This window comes from Emys orbicularis, chromosome 2 (assembly GCF_028017835.1).
Source record: "Emys orbicularis isolate rEmyOrb1 chromosome 2, rEmyOrb1.hap1, whole genome shotgun sequence".
In the NCBI taxonomy this organism is placed as follows: Eukaryota; Metazoa; Chordata; order Testudines; family Emydidae; genus Emys; species Emys orbicularis.
The window spans coordinates 5,728,690-5,744,669 of NC_088684.1; the positions used below are offsets into that span (position 1 = coordinate 5,728,690).

The 15,980-nt window shown below is 52.6% G+C and overlaps 1 protein-coding gene across 1 annotated transcript; it reads left to right on the plus strand.

Annotated features, from left to right (window-relative positions):
- Positions 1 to 3,870: 3,870 nt before the first annotated feature.
- On the plus strand, positions 3,871 to 15,587 carry LOC135875225 (ly6/PLAUR domain-containing protein 2-like). Its single transcript, XM_065400217.1, has 3 exons — positions 3,871 to 3,922; positions 13,890 to 14,009; positions 15,376 to 15,587. Exons 1-3 carry the CDS (start codon positions 3,871 to 3,873, stop codon positions 15,585 to 15,587), a joined length of 384 nt encoding a protein of 127 aa, XP_065256289.1.
- Positions 15,588 to 15,980: the final 393 nt, after the last annotated feature.

Sequence of the window (15,980 nt, forward strand, 5' to 3'; positions counted from 1 at the left end):
CATCCGTATTTTCCCAGACATGTCAGGCTTTTTGGTTCTTAAATCGCCGTCCGGGAGGAATTTAAAAAATTTTAAAATTTAAAAATTCCTCCCGGGAAAATACGGGCGTATGGTAACCCTATTGGTACAAAAAATACATACTGTGGCACATCCCTTAAATCAGAACTTTTTATAGGGAACCGGTTGCTAAGAAATGAAAGGCTTTTTTTTACATGTTTTTTTTTTTTTTTTAAGTCATCCCTGCCGGGGCCCCGCCGAAAATGTTCGAATTGGGCCCCGCACTTCCTAAAGCCGGCCCTGGATGGGGTGTCAGAGAGTCTGTTACAGCACCCTGATTCTGGGGGCTGCTCTGTGCCAGAACAAGGCGTGAGCTAGAGGACCCTTGGAGCCAGATCTCAAAGCTGGGGTTCAGTTGGCACAGAAGTTGGCTGCCCCAGCTGAGAACGCCTTTCACTAGCAGGAATTCTCAGCTGGCCAATTATGGCCAGAAGCTGAGTCTTCCCATGGGCCCCAGATCAAGAATCTGACCCATCATCTTTTTATGGCATGAAATTCCTCCAAAATCCAGTTTTGGTTGCACTAATTTGCATTAAGTGTTTTACCTTAACAAATGTCTTTTCCCAAACACGTGTTGGCAGCTGGCCTTTTACTCTGCCAGACATTGGCTTGATTTGTGGATTTTTTTTTTTTTTTGCTTTCTTATCAGTCAATGAAAGCAGAACACAACTAGGGTGTGATCTCTACATAAGAGGGGATGTGTTCAGAATAATGTCAGAGCTGTATCTTTCCATGACAGAAAGTTTATTTGCGATTTGCCAATATTGCATAACCATGACATAGGTTGGGTGGAAGAGGGGAAACCGTTTCAGTTGCCATAGAGTGTGACTTACCTTTTTGCAGAGTTGAAAAAGGTCTGTGTGACTGATTCTCTTAACATTCCTCTGGTTCATAACCCCTTTCCTATTAGACACAGATGAGAGGCGATGAAACCACAAAACAAATAGGATGTGAGCTCAACAAAAAGGGGAGGCGTGTTCCTCAAAGTGTCAGAGTCATTAAACTTCTTCCATCCAAAAACCTGCTTAAATGAGATCAAATGTCAGGCATCCAAATGAATCCACCTGTATAGCACATATTGTTCTGGGCAATTTAATACCAGAAACCCAGTCGAACAATGCTTCCAATTCATTCTTTTCTGAATAACAAAACAGACACAGTCAGTACATTTCCACTTTGCTATAAAGTTTGTAAAGTTCTCAGCTTGGCAAATGGGAAATCTGAGACATCCTGGAGCAGGGATATTGTACATAGTGAGGGGACACCACAGTCTTCTTCACTAGATAGTCTAGAGATTGAGACAATTACTGAACATTCATAACCAACATAATCAATAAAATGTTATCAAAATATTACAGTCCACTGAATTCACAGGAGAAAAGTAGCTAAGAATTTACTGTAGATCATTCCGAAATGTCTTTCATAAGCATGGTGAGTTGTAGTTTACACAACCTCAGTTAAAGCTAAGGAGCCTGAGTGGAGATATGTCAGAACAAGGAGCAATGGTCTCAAGTTGCAGTGGGGGAGGTCTAGGTTGGATATTAGGAAACACTATTTTCACCAGGAGGGTGGTGAAGCACTGGAATGGGTTACCTAGGGAGGTGGTGGAATCTCCTTCTTTAGAGGTTTTTAAGGCCCGGCTTGACAAAGCCCTGGCTGGGATGATTTAGTTGGTGTTGGTCCTGCTTTGAGAAGGGGGTTGGACTAGATGACTTCCTGAGGTCTCTTCCAACCCTAATATTCTATCTATGATTCTATGTCAGTTTACACTAGCTGAGGATCTGGTAGCTATTCTGAGAATAATTGAAGTCCTGACCCTTTTACTAGTCTAGTAACTAACACGATCCTAACCCAGGTTTCTAGCAAAGCGGTTACTCTGATGGATGTTTTATTGTGTTAAACACTGGGTCCATATAATTTTAAACAACGACAACAAATGGGCAGCAGTGAATCCCCGGGGAATTAATTCCATCTCGGGGTCCTGGTGACAACCTAAGGAATGAGAATTTAATAAACTTTGGGTGGGATTGTCTCCCTTCAGCTCAGCTATTATTTTCTATTTATAAAATGCACCCCACGGGAATCAGAATCGGACTGGCTAACGAAGGTTCCAGCTGCAAAGTTATCTGGCAGAGCTACAGAACAGGACCTGTTAGCCAGTGGTTGCAAACCTGTAAGAAGAACACATTCAAAACAGGAGCACCCCGCCTTCCAGACAGAATGTATTAAGCACCAACATTGCGCTCAGCATGATACAGGACATACAATGAAGGCACAAGGTAGACATAGAAAAGGCAGAACTAGCTGAGAAGACAGGGGAGAGTGGTAGTCTCTCAATTAGGTTTGGTAAGTCCAACTCAACACTTTAAACTGCCCCTGGAAACCCAAAGGCAGCCAGTGCAGATCATGGGGCACTGGTTGAATACGCTCAGGGGAAGATACTCCCTTTACCTGTCGGCCTCTACATTCTGCACTAGCATGAGATACCAGGGGGAGGGATAGCTCAGTGGTTTGAGCATTGGCCTGCTAAACCCAGGGTTGTGAGTTCAATCCTTGAGGGGGCCACTTAGGGATCTGGGGCAAAATCTGTACTTGGTCCTGCTAGTGAAGGCAGGGGGCTGGACTCGATGATCTTTCAAGGTCTCTTCCAGTTCTAGGAGATGGGATATCTCCATTAATTATTATTATTTTATGTTTGTGATGTGAGTATTATTTGTACCAGATACTAACGGCATTTCACCGCCTCGTCTTTTGTATCAGACCCAGTGTGAGTTGACAGTTGGGTTCTCAAAGTTTCTGTCGAAGGATGAGGTGTCAAAGACGTTGGCATCCGCTGTGGTTTACAAAAAAATCGAAGTTCAATCCTCCTCCTTTCAGCCACATCCAGCCTCTCTGAGGCTTAAGGCATCTAGTTTCTGAGTTCAAGTCCCGTTTTGGGAATCATTAGCAATCTGTGACTCTGGGCAGCTCTACATTCAGCCGCGAATCAAGTTACCACCTTTATGTTGGATGGACGCCCATTCTCTCCCCCCACCCCTCCATGCTAAAGGAGATTTTGGGTCCTAATTTTTAAACGAGTCTCTCACTCCAGTCTCCAATTCCATGGATGCAATTTTTGCCCTCACACCCCAGCCAGATGCCCAAGAGCTGAGCTCTGCAGCTGTAATTAGTTGTAGAATTCTAGGTACAGATTTTTGTTAGCACAAATTAGCATCTGCACAGAGGCCCTTTGTGTGGGCCCCATGCCCCTTGCTGGTCTCACATGGTCTGCCACTTCCCAAGGGGAAAAAGTGGGGAGGGAAATCTCTTGAGGTTTAACCCCTTGTGGCCCACAGCTGCTGCCACTGCCTCTTAAAAGTTCTATCTGTCATTACAGAAACTGCTCAGGTGCCACTAATCGCTAAAGAAAAGATGAAATGTCAACAAGGCTCAGAGGAAGTTGGAGATGCCTGGGATTAGCTAACACTCACTTTGTTGTGAAAAACCAGGGGATGAATGGGGATCACACCTTGTTGCAAAGAAGGTGGGTGGAATTAGCTTAGCTGTTGTCTGCCATTCAACCCCTTATTGTCTTTCCCAAGCAGCGTGAAAAATCTTTAAAAAAATGTACAGCAAAGCAGGAGGCGGGGCTCTGTAATTAGAGATTTAATCCCTTTATGACTCAGACTTGCTTTTCCAGTACAGCTGGATCTCGGGGGGGGGGGGGGGGGGAGAGAAAGAAATGGTCAGAATCAGTAAAAGGAAAAACCTACCCAGAGGGTGCATTGATAAAGCTACCTGCTAGGAACTCCAGGCTGCGAGGAGCTGCTCAAGATGAAGGGGCTTCTGTCTGTTCTGCTGGCTGCGGTTGTGTGCATGGAGCTAGGTAAGATTCTGCTTTATTAAGCAAGCCCTGATTTTGTGGTGGGGTAGGAAGGGTGAATGAAGGGACATCTGTGACCAAATGCCATTGACTTCAACTGCAGAAAGATCTGGGAATCTAGCAGTGAAGTCATGGGTGGTGGCCTGATGTGACAGAGGTGCTCTTTGCAGCCTGCCCAGATGTTTCAGAGCATCTCTTACAAAAATAGTAAGTTTCAGGCTGGGATCCCTAACCCAGGATCTATTCTTTTAGCAGCTATTAATGGATGTCTCTCCACTGATAAATATTACTTGGCTTTATGTGTGATTTCTTTCATCCCCTCTTGGCTCTGCCTTTGCCATGAGGCCTGATGCTTTAGAGGGTTTGTTGCGTGATCGTATTCCCACGGGCTGGTGTTCTTCTCGCCTGACACAAACCCAGGAGTCTCTACAGTCCTTTACACACTCTGCTTCAGCGGCTTGTTTCATGCACCGCATGTGATTCATAAAAAGAACAGGAGTACTTGTGGCACCTTAGAGACTAACAAATTTATTTGAGCATAAGCTTTCGTGGGCTACAGCTCACTTCTTCGGATGCTGTAGCCCACGAAAGCTTATGCTCAAATAAATTTGTTAGTCTCTAAGGTGCCACAAGTACTCCAGTTCTTTTTGCGGATACGGACTAACATGGCTGCTACTCTGAAACATTGATTCATAGACACCTGGGCACTTGGAGATGGAAAGGATGGGCTCGGCCACCCAGTCAAGGTCCCCCTGTGGGACTGATTCGCACAACTGCCGTCTGGAGGCTGTTCCCCAGAACAAGGGACCTCAGCATAGGTGTAGTTTGACTTTTATATTTGGGGAGGGGGCAGCTTCAGTCAGGCCAATGGGGCCATGCATGGGGAGGGGGGGAATTCTGCACCTGCCCGAGGCTTGCAATTTTGGGGGGCAGCTCCCCCATGTTCCCCTAACTGCACCCAGGCCTTACGGTGGTATTCAAGATGGCCTGCTGGCATTTCAATTTGATTCACATCATTCCATTGCACGTCACTGGACGCACTGATGCGCTTGCCACCTCCCTATCAGGGTCGCCTGTGCCACCAGGGATGGGTTAGGAGAGCACAGTCCCTGTCGCTCAGGGTGGGTGGCCAAGCAGGAACTGCTATTGTGTCTGGCTGGGTGGGGGAAAAGTCCCGTGTGAGCCCGCCGCACAAGGACTTGAGTTGACACAATCCAACTCCCGTTCAGGTCAAGCGTGTTCTTCTAAGGACTGCCTCGCTATGCTGCCATCTCCCTCCAGCTCAAGATGATGCCTGGGTTACCACAGGGCACAGAGCAGCGATCCCCTCATTCCCCCTCACGTAGGAAACAAACAACCTTATGCAAGCCACAGTGTGACTGAATGTGCGACAGTCCCTGTTCTCTGCCCTCCTCGGGGGCTGCCGGCTACCCAGGAACCGCAAGCGCGGCCTGCATCTGGTCTTCTCACAGAGGGCTACTGCTTTATTGTGACAAGGGCAAATGGCCACTATTTTGTGGTGATGGCTGGGCAAGCCCTGATCGGCGTAATGTTCGGGGGCATTATGGCCCAGATCCCAGCGTGGGAGATATGAAACCCTCAGGACTTCAGTGAGTGGGAATGCCTCGAGCGGGAACTCCTTCCTGTCAGGGAAACTCATGTAGCATCTGTGTGGCGGCCGGGGCCACCCTGCTGATGGCCGGAGATTGCCATCCGTTCTTATCCAGACTAATAGGAGCCGCCATTTTGTGTTCCAGGAGCCTTCCTCTTCACCCCCTTCCTCCTCCCCCAGTGGGCTCAGGAGATGGAGAGGAGTCCAGTTCCCTCCCCTCCTGCCTCTCCCAGAGAAGCCATTGAGCTTTTCTCATCTCTATCTGCCCCTCCGGGGACATGGACCATCTCAGACCTTTCTCAGGGTGAGACTGAGCCCCCCCCCCCCCCCATTCTCTCTCCCACCCTACAAGGTTCCCTGTTTCTCTTGCTATTGACAGCCTATTTCTCCCTCCCCCTCTCTGGCTCGCCCCCTCCACTTGGCACCCCCATCCCCACTACGGCAAACGTGTCTCCTATTTGTGGCCCCGGTTTTCTGTGCATCTCCCCCAGTGATGCCCCCCCCCCTTTGTGTGTGTGTCCCCCCTCCCATTTATGTAACTTATGTTCTTCCTCCCCTATCTGTGCGTCCCCTCTCTTTTGTCTCCCCCTCTCTCCCTCTTTCCTGGGTAGCCCCTTATGTTGGCTCTCTTTGTTTGCGTTCCCCCTCCATGTTGTTGTTTGGAGGGGATGCAAGCAAAATTAGATCTGCAAATGCTTCCCGGGCGGGGAGGAGTATTAGGGGGTGGGGGAACCGGGGAAGAGGGGCTTGGGGCTTCAGCGAGGGGAGGGGGATAATGAGGAGGGGGCTAAATGGGGACAGGTGGAAGGGGAGGGAAGGGGAGAGTTTGAGGTCTCAGGGCAGGGCGGCTTGGGGCTTAGGGAGAGTGTGGCGGGTGGGACAGTGGGAAAGGGGACAAGGGGGTGAGTGGCAGGGAGTTGGGGGAGAATAGGGGCGGGAGGGCACCTGTCAGCTTCACATTCTCCTCCTCCATGTGTGTGCCCCGTCTGGGGGGCTCTTGCCCCTGTAGGGGCATCTGAACCCCTCTCCCTCCCCTGCCCATATGAGCTGGGATATGGGTGCCTTGCCCCGCTGGGGGTCTCGGAGCCCCGCTCACTGCCCCCGTGTGTGTGCCAGGATGGGGGGCATGTGCCCATCTACAGGAGCTGGACCCTTGCCCCTGCCCCCCTCAGATGACCTGGCTTGGGGTGGGCCCCCTATGTGACCCAGGATCTGGGGAAGCCCTGCCCCTCTGGGTGGGGAGCTGAGGAGAGGCATCCTTCATGCATATCGCCTGGCTCTAAAGCACTCAGGAGGGGGATGGGAACAGCCACTGAGCGGAATGGAGCAGTTCCCATGTCTCAGAGCTAGTGTTGCGGGTTGTATCATCTCCTTGGGGAGATCAGCAGAGAGCGGCGCACTGAGAGGGAAAGGGCCACTTCACACCTTTCAGAGCCGCCTGGGCTGCAGGGTGGACGTGCAGAGGAGCCCTTCCTCTCCAGGGCCTAGTCTTCCTGTTTAAAGGACAGTGCTTCTCAGTGCTCTAAAATCTGCAGGCTTGCATGGATTTTCTTGAAATTTGCTGTGCCTCCTGGAAGTGAAAAGTAGGGCTAGTGACCCAAATTTGAGGTCAATTGAGCAAGGGGTTCTGCAGATATAAACTCCCTCCATAGCCCTTTTTCAAAAAGTTCCTAGATGTGTGTGTGTGTGTGTGTGTGTGTGTGTGTGTTGTTTTGGGGGTTCGTTGGGTTTTTTTTTTTGCATGGAGCTACTGCTGTGATGCAGGTCAAAAGTCTCAATCGGTTTTTACCCACGGTAGTGCATGGCACCCCCCATGTCTGCGGGGCATCTGCACTGTGAGTGGTATTTAAGAACAGGTTCACGTCTTCACTTGCACAGCTGTGCAGTCTGGAAGGATTACAGGGTGCCTGTGCCAATCCATCAGACAAACACGGGAGGTTTCCATGCAGACACTTTAAGCTTGTGTAACCCACAACCTCCTGGGTATGGTGTTCTGTCCCATTTAGTGGCTCTGAGCCCACTTAGAGAGAGAGATAAAATGAGTCTGCTCTACAGCCTGTTGGCTTTTAGCTCATGCGGTGGAGCAGGGGTGGGAAATAATTTCCCCAGGGGGGCCACGCCACAAGTTTTGGTAAGTCATCATAGAATCATAGAATCACAGGGTTGGAAGGGACCTCAGGAGGTCATCTAGTCCAACCCCCTGCTCAAAGCAGGACCAATTCCCAACTAAACCATCCCAGCCAGGGCTTTGTCAAGCCGGGCCTTAAAAACCTCCAAGGAAGGAGACTCCACCACCTCCCTAGGTAACCCATTCCAGTGCTTCACCACCCTCCTAGTGAAATAGTGTTTCCTAATATCCAACCCAGACCTTCCCCACTGCAACTTGAGATCATTGCTCCTTGTTCTGTCATCTGCCACCACTGAGAACAGCCGAGCTCCATCCTCTTTGGAACCCCCCCTCAGGTAGTTGAAAGCAGCTATCAAATCCCCCCTCACTCTTCTCTTCTCCAGACTAAACAATCCCAGTTCCCTCAGCCTCTCCTCATAAGTCATGTGCTCCAGACCCCTAATCATTTTTGTTGCCCTCCGCTGGACTCTTTCCAATTTTTCCACATCCTTCTTGTAGTGTGGGGCCCAAAAGTCGTCATGTGCTGCACATTTCTACTGTATTAATGGAGGGGGTGCGGGGTCTGGGAGGGAGTTTGGTGCAGGAGGGGGCTCTGGGCTGGGGCAGGGGATTGGGGTGCAGGAGGGGTGTGGGGTCTGGGAAGGAGTTTGGGTACAGGAGGGGACTCTGGGCTGGGGCAGGGGATTAGGGTGCAGGAGGGGGTGTGGGGTCTGGGAGGGAGTTTGGTGCAGGAGGGGGCTCTGGGCTGGGGCAGGGGATTGGGGTGCAGGAGGGGTGTGGGGTCTGGGAAGGAGTTTGGGTACAGGAGGGGGCTCTGGGCTGGGGCAGGGGATTAGGGTGCAGGAGGGGGTGTGGGGTCTGGGAGGGAGTTTGATGCAGGAGGGGGCTCTGGGCTGGGGCAGGGGATTGGGGTGCAGGAGGGGTGTGGGGTCTGGGAAGGAGTTTGGGTACAGGAGGGGGCTCTGGGCTGGGGCAGGGGATTAGGGTGCAGGAGGGGGTGTGGGGTCTGGGAGGGAGTTTGGTGCAGGAGGGGGCTCTGGGCTGGGGCAGGGGATTGGGGTGCAGGAGGGATTGCGGGGTCTGGGAGGGAGTTTGGTGCAGGAGGGGGCTCTGGACTGGGGCAGGGGATTGGGGTGCAGGAGGGATTGCGGGGTCTGGGAGGGAGTTTGGTGCAGGAGGGGGCTCTGGGCTGGGGCAGGGGATTGGGGTGCAGGAGGGAGTGCGGGGTCTGGGAAGGAGTTTGGGTACAGGAGAGGGCTCTGGGCTGGGGCAGGGGATTGGGGTGCAGGAGGAATTGCGGGGTCTGGGAGGGAGTTTGGTGCAGGAGGGGGCTCTGGGCTGGGGCAGGGGATTGGGGTGCAGGAGGGGCTGTGGGGTCTGGGAAGGAGTTTGGGTACAGAACGGAGCTCCAGGCTGGTGCAGAGTGTTGGGGTGCAGGAGAGGGTGCGAGGTGCAGGTTCTGACCGGGAGGCACTTACCACAGGCAGCTCCTGGCCGGTGGCGCAGCAGGGCTCAGGCAGGCTGCCTGCATGCTGTGGCCCCATGCCGCTCCCGGAAGCGGCTGCGGCTGGCTGCTGCTGGCACGTCTCTGCGCGCCCCGTGGGGGGAGGGAGGCAGCGGATCTCTGTGTGCTGCCCATGCCTGCAAGCACCGCCCCCACAAGCACCGCCCCCGCAGCTAGGGTGACCAGACGTCCCGATTTTATTGGGACTGTCCCGATATTTGCTTGTTTGTCCCACGTCCCAACCGATGTTCGGTCGGGACACTGGACAAAGAAGCAAATTTGCCCTCCACTCCGGCGCACAGACGGAGCCCAGAGGGGCTCTCGCCCCCCCCCCACCCGACTCCGCCCCTTCTTCCCCCATTGGATCCCTCCCCAAATCCCCACCCCCAGCCCCGCCCCCTCACTGCCCCCATTGGATCCCGAGCTGGGCCTGGGGAGGAGACGCCTTTGTGCAGCAGCCTGGGCACACGGGCCATGGCCGGCCGGGGCCGGGAGGGCAGTGCGGTGGGTCCGGGGGCAGCGCGGAGCGGGCAGGGCCCGGGTAGGCAGCGCAGCCTGGGGGCGTGGGCCGCCCGCCGGAGACACGCGGTAGAGAGAGGCTGTGGGGGCGAGACTTGTCCCAGGCGGGGCGGCCGGCGGACAGGGGCGAGGAGCCGGCCGGGGTCCCCCGAACCGATAAACTTCCCCGCCGCTGCTGGGGAGCCCCGCGCCTCTCCCGCTTGGCTGCGCTCCAGCGGCTCGCCCCGCCGGGAAGGAGCCGCTGGAGCGCAGCCGAGCGGGAGAGGCGCGGGGCTCCCCGCCGGCGGCGGGACGCGCAGCATGTGCCCGGGGCGGGCTGGGGGGCGGGAGGCTCCGCGGGGAGGGCAGCGCGCACGGCCGTGGCGCTGTGTGCAATCCGGCGGCGCGGCTGGGGCCTGCTAATGCCCCCGGCTCCTGCGAAACTGCTTCCCCCCCCCGCCCCTCCCCGCATCCCAATATTTCATCCCTGTGATCTGGTCACCCTACCCGCAGCTCCCATTGGCCGATTTCCCATCCCCGCCAGGAGCACCCAGAGACATGCCAGCAGTAGCTGGGTGCTTCCGGGGAAACGTGTTGTTTCGAGTAGTCACTACTATTGACACTGGGTTTCTGGTATGATCTCAGCTCCCTGAACTTCTATAAACAGAAGGAAGGGGGACGCAAAGAGATTTCAAGTTTGTCTTCTTCAGGCCACGTCCCTTCATATGCAGTTATTGACTCACTTCAATAATAATTTTGCTTTCCAGAAACAAGCATTTCAGCAAAATAGAATACAATCTTTGAACAGAAAAGGGGTTGCGAATTCTGAATCTGTGGGTTTTATTCCAATGAATGTTCATGAATATTTTTGGTAGTATTTGCCCAGTTCTAGTTAGTATAGAAATCGTCCTCAGATTATCATCCATCAAGCCACACTTCTTTAAAGAAAACAGCAACAGTGTCAATTTCTGCCTGTGGATGTGAGCAGATGTCTCCCATTGAAATCAGTGTGAACTCTGGGCTTACATGTGATGACAGTATTTTGGCCCATCATTTCCAGAAATGACACGACAACGGGGTATAACTGCGGGGACCAGCTGCTATTGTTACCTAAGGGTGTTGGGCGTGGTTGGAGCGTTCAAATGGCCACCCTTCATAGAACAACACAGCCGGATCTGAATGGTGATCCAGCAGAGAGCTGCCTGAGATCTGAATGCAGAGCAGAGCAGAGAGCAGCATGTAGTAGCTAGGAGCAGACTTTGCTTTGTTAGGTGAATAATATGCTAAGAAGAAAGGCGTTTATTTGCTTAACACAAGCTTGTGTTAATGTGGAGGAGCTTACAAACGAAATAGATAAGGCAGACTGAAGGGGCACTCATCTCTCCAGTGCCTCCTGGTGGCCGGGTGTGGTATTTCAGTCCTTCTCTTACCCCTGGTACCTCCACCAGGCTGCTGGCCGACCTTGGCGGGTCTTCAGTGGCTTGGCCCTCTGGTCAAGTCACAAAGTCCCAATGAACTCCTTCTGGGGTATTAAAGAGTCCAATAAATAAACAGTCTATTTGCCCTCACTAAGATCTAACTAACTAGTTGTATCGGCCCTTGTCTACTTGACGTGAGTAAAATCTGCTTGTTGCAGGTATTTTCTAAGATGCCACCCATCTTGCTGCCCAAGCACCCAATACAGAGACAAGCGATGGATGATCCATCACTGTCTAAGCTAAGGTGGTCAAAGCTGGTCAGAGCTCATGCTAGTTTGATGCTGTGTATTCAATAATGAATTTTGTTGCCTCTACCCCTGACTGTTATGTGGTTTCTAATAAACAATGAACAGTTAGGGTTAAGAATCTCTCCTGTTCAGAGAGAGGAGTGGCTTTACAGCTTCCCCACCCTAGCTGATTCCACGTGTTTTAATCTGTGGGTCTCTCTGGAGGACCTTTCCCCCTTTTTCAGTCAAGCCCCATTATTTGGCTGTATCTGTTTTCATAGGATTACTTCATTCCATTTCCAACCATGCTCTAAACTGCACAGCACCCTGAGTGTCTGGCCAGGCAGGGCCCCTTTACAAATAAAACAATAATAATACACTAGTCGTTAGCTTATCCACCAATATTTGATGACATCTTGCTGACCCAAAGGACATTCATTTAAACATACGGTGCACACTCTCAGGGCCTCAATCTTATTGCTATTAAGATCCCTTTATACTTCCCTGTTACTGACTCAGAGAAACGAAAATCCTGTCACTTTTCCTCTGCTGGTAGCTAATAGGGTAGACATCAAGGCGACTGGCAGAGCTGCTGCTCTAATGCTAAGTTTAGTGCTTTGTTAAATACGGGAGCTAATTTAATTTTCAAAGAGCTCAGCCAGACCACAGGAAGCACCGCAGAGTGGCCAACTCTACATGAGAAAGCCTGAGGGAGCAGCTGGGTCCAGTTTTCTAAGGGATCTTTTGGGGGTCTAATTGGGGTGGAATTCACTCACCTGCAGCTTGTTTGGGCTCCGCCCGCATTTATAAAAAGCCTCAGGTTAGAAGCTGGGGGGCAGGGCCGGTGCTACCATCTAGGCCAAGTAGGCGGTTGCCTAGGGCGCCAAGATTTGGGGGTGCCAAAAAGTGGCGCCCCCAATTTTTTTTTTTTTTTTTTAACAGCGGCCGCTGCGCTGGGAGGGAGAGGGAGTCTGAGCCGCCGCCGGCAGCCCAGGGGTTCCCCTGGGTCAGAGCTGCTGCACGGATCCCCGGGCTGGGGGGTGGGGAGCTGCCGCGGGGGGGTGTGTGCCTCAGGGCGGGGGGGGAGCTGCTGCGGGGGGGGGGCACCTCAGGGTGGAAGGGGGGTGGGGAGCTTCCGCAAGGCTGGGGGGGGGGGGGCAAGGTGGATGTTTCGCCTAGGGCGCGAAACTTCCTTGCACCGGCCCTGCTGGGGGGTTGATTGGTTGGTTGGTTTTCAGAGGGCCTTTCTCCTGACAGGAAGTTTATCTAGCAAATGCTTTCCAGAGTTGTTTCCTCCTGGTAGAAGGACTTGCTTATGGTATAATATTTGTCTTGTGTTTAAATGTTTAACTTTTTAAAATAATGTGAGACCCACTTTTGGATGTGGAACAAACATCTCAGCACAGACTAGTCCTAGCCTGGGGCCTGCCTGACGTCCCTCATGCCCACACAAATCCCACGGGCCTAATTCTAGCTCTCGACAATGAGCTCTTACCCAGCTGCCCCAAGGACTCTCCTGTGGTAAGTGCTGACCACCTGCTTAGCGCTGGAGAAAGTGCAAAATAAAAACAGCCCCTGACCCAAAGGGCTTATAGGCCGAGGGTCTGATGCTCACTTACAAGAAGGCTTCTGTATGCTATTTCTAAGGTGTCTTTACAGCACTCTGGTGCAGACGTGCCAAACCCGTGAGAAAAACACAGAAATTGGGCTTGTTTTTGGCTTAATTGGTGAGTTGCTTGTTGGCTAGTTTTTGGCTTGTTAGGCTTGTAGCTTGTTGCATCTTTTTTTTTTTTTTTTTTTTTGATCGACTCCCGGCAAGCAGGGGCAACGGGGGGAGAGAGTCGGGGTGCACAGCGGGCCCCCCACAGTCCCAGACTGCACGCCGGGGGGATCTAGTCACAGAGTGGTGGGGTTCTTGGGGATTGGCTTGGTTTGAAATGGGATTAGCTTGATTTTTGGCTTATTGTGAAAGTTGGGGGGCTTATTTACCACGGGAGAGTTGGCAGCTGCTCTGGCGATATAAAGGGGATGAGCACAGGGACTTGAGTGTAAATCGAAATCACAATCAGGCCTCAGGAGTGGCCGGCCCACCAATGGAATGATGCCTGTGTAAATCAGTTCAGCCCGTCCATTATTCTGGATGTGATTAGCTGGCTGAGGTTTCTGCCACTCAGATAACTGTGTGAGACGGGTCTGGTTAGCTAATTGTTACAAAGCCGACAGACAAACCTCTTTGAAATGATGCTCTCCAAGGACTGGCTTAACCTCTGATACCCGCATGCCTGGAGGCAGTTTAACAGTAGCCTGGCGTGACACCGAAGACATGGCGTGTGGATTTTGCGGCATGCCCCTCTATGCATCAGACAAGATGTATAGGGAACTGCCGGGTCCTACGGCACCACATTCTGAGAACTGCCTTAGGGGAGTGACGCTGTGGCGGTTTCCCTAACAGGGGTGATCTGGAAGGGCAGACAGCACCTGTTGCTCCCCATGAAGGCAACCCCGTTTTGTTCCTCTTTGCAGCCCACGCCTTGCAGTGTTACACATGCCTGGAGCCGATGAGCGCCCCCCTGTGCATGACCATCAGCAACTGCTCCACGAATGACATCGTGTGCAAGACAGTCATGTACTCCCGAGAGGAAGGTAAGGAAGAGACTCCCGGAGGGAGAAGCCTGTGCTCACATGTAGGGAAGGGAAGAACGTCCATCCAGCCCCAACCCCAGGGATCAGAGTTCCCCTGTGATTGCTAGCGATGGACCCAGGCTGCAACGCGGGGACTTGGGAGCAGTGGATCCTAGTCTTGGCTCTGCCATTGACTCAGTTGGACTCGCGTTGGGCGAGTCACTTAGGTCCAGATCCACAAAGGGACTTAGGTGTCGCTACGCTCTGCGTCACGGCGCGTAACTTTTAGTGCCCTGGCAAATCACAGGAACAGCCCTGGGAGCCACGAAGCCTGAGTTAGGGACCTAGGCTCCTGTACAATGAAGAGGGAGAGACAGGCGCCTCAGACTACAATTCACAAAAGCCAGCATGCTAGGTGGGGACACGCCTCTAGCCAATGGGAGAGGCTGATGAGAGGGGGGTTTGCTAAGTCCCACCCCTCTCGGCAATAGGTGCAGGGAGGCACCTCTCTCTGCTAGTGATTTGCAAATGGGAACCAACTGCAGCTTAGGCACGTAGGGGGTTTCTTGCAGGAATGGGTTAGGTGCCTGCTATGTGCCACACAAAGCATCAGGTGGTTAGAGCACTTGCCTGGCATGTGGGAGACCCAGGTTCAATTCCCCTCCCTGCCAGCATGGGCGAAAGATCTCCCGTCTCTCAGACGATGCTCTAACCCCTGAGCTCTGGGGCATCCCAATGGGGACAGCGTTAGTCTCTCCTGTTGTGGATAAATTATGAAAGAGTGACGGGAGCTGGCGGACTGGGTGGGTGCCTGAATCACTGGGCTCTTAGGAGCCTAAACTGGATCCCTTGACTTCAGAGTGTTCTCGGCACCTCTCCGGACGAGGCTGCATTGACCAATCGCTGAGCTTTGCTGAGTAAAGAGACACTTTTCCAGAGAGAGGCAATGGGGCACAGGGATACCTGCTGTGCCAAGGTGGGCAGCGATTAGAGATGGGATGTCGTGTCTGCAGGGAGACAGATGACACCCAGTAAAGCCAGGGGCATGCGCCAGGTGTCCCTGCTTAGCTTGTGGCTACCCCAGTGGAACTGCCTGTACATTCACCGAGCCAGACACACGCAGGAAGGACACCAGAGATGGGTCAGTGCCCAAAGAGACCAAGATAGACCCCAAGGAACGTATGTAGGGCATTCTCTACATAGGAGACCAGCAAAAGGTTTGGTGGTTTAGTTCCCAGCTGGTCCAACCCTGAACCTTTTTGGAATTGGAGCTGGAATCCAAATGGGACAAATGTTCAGTGCTCCCCGCAGGGCTGGAACTTGTCCCCTCCTCCGCAAATCCTCCCTTTAATACCCCTTTCTTCTCTCTCGCTTTGAAATGTTGTAGTTTTCCCCTTCGTGGGCGACTCAACCGTCATCAAGGGGTGCGCTCAGAAATGCATCCCGTCCGACGTGGATGAAATCGGGAGCTCTCGCCCCACCTTCTGCTGTAACTCTGACTTGTGCAACGTGGATGGGGCGGTCAGCATACAAACCAGCTACGTGGTGATGGGGATTTCAGCCAGTTTCCTGTGCGTCCTCCTCAGGACTGGGCTGTGAGGAGCCAGGCGGGTGAAGCCTTTACACCCGTAGAACCACCCAACAAGAGCCAAGTCCCTCTTGGCTGCGCTTGCCATCTGCGTTCCCAATGGGTGGCCTTGGACACTTGTTGGAAGATGCTTCTTCGCTTTCTTAGACACGGTGGCCCCTTGGAAAGATGTTATCTCTGCATTCCTGTCCCCGTCAATAAAGGGACCTGGCTCAGGAATGCCCAGTCGGACAATCTCTCTACCAGCTCCTTGTTAAATTAAATTAAATGCTAATCTGTACTGGAATGTGTTTGTTGTGTCAATTAGTTGCGGAAAATTCCACAGCACACCCAGTTACTCAAGACCTAACTATTCGAATTAAGTGCATGACCCTTGTGACCAACACCCCTAGCAAATGGCTATT

Excerpts from the sequence above, each read along its gene's own strand:
- LOC135875225 (XM_065400217.1), top strand. The coding sequence starts at position 3,871 with ATGAAGGGGCTTCTGTCTGTTCTGCTGGCTGCGGTTGTGTGCATGGAG. Across the intron at positions 3,923-13,889 it reads GGTTGTGTGCATGGAGCTAG|CCCACGCCTTGCAGTGTTAC; the intron begins GTAAGATTCTGC and ends TCCTCTTTGCAG. Across the intron at positions 14,010-15,375 it reads CATGTACTCCCGAGAGGAAG|TTTTCCCCTTCGTGGGCGAC; the intron begins GTAAGGAAGAGA and ends GAAATGTTGTAG.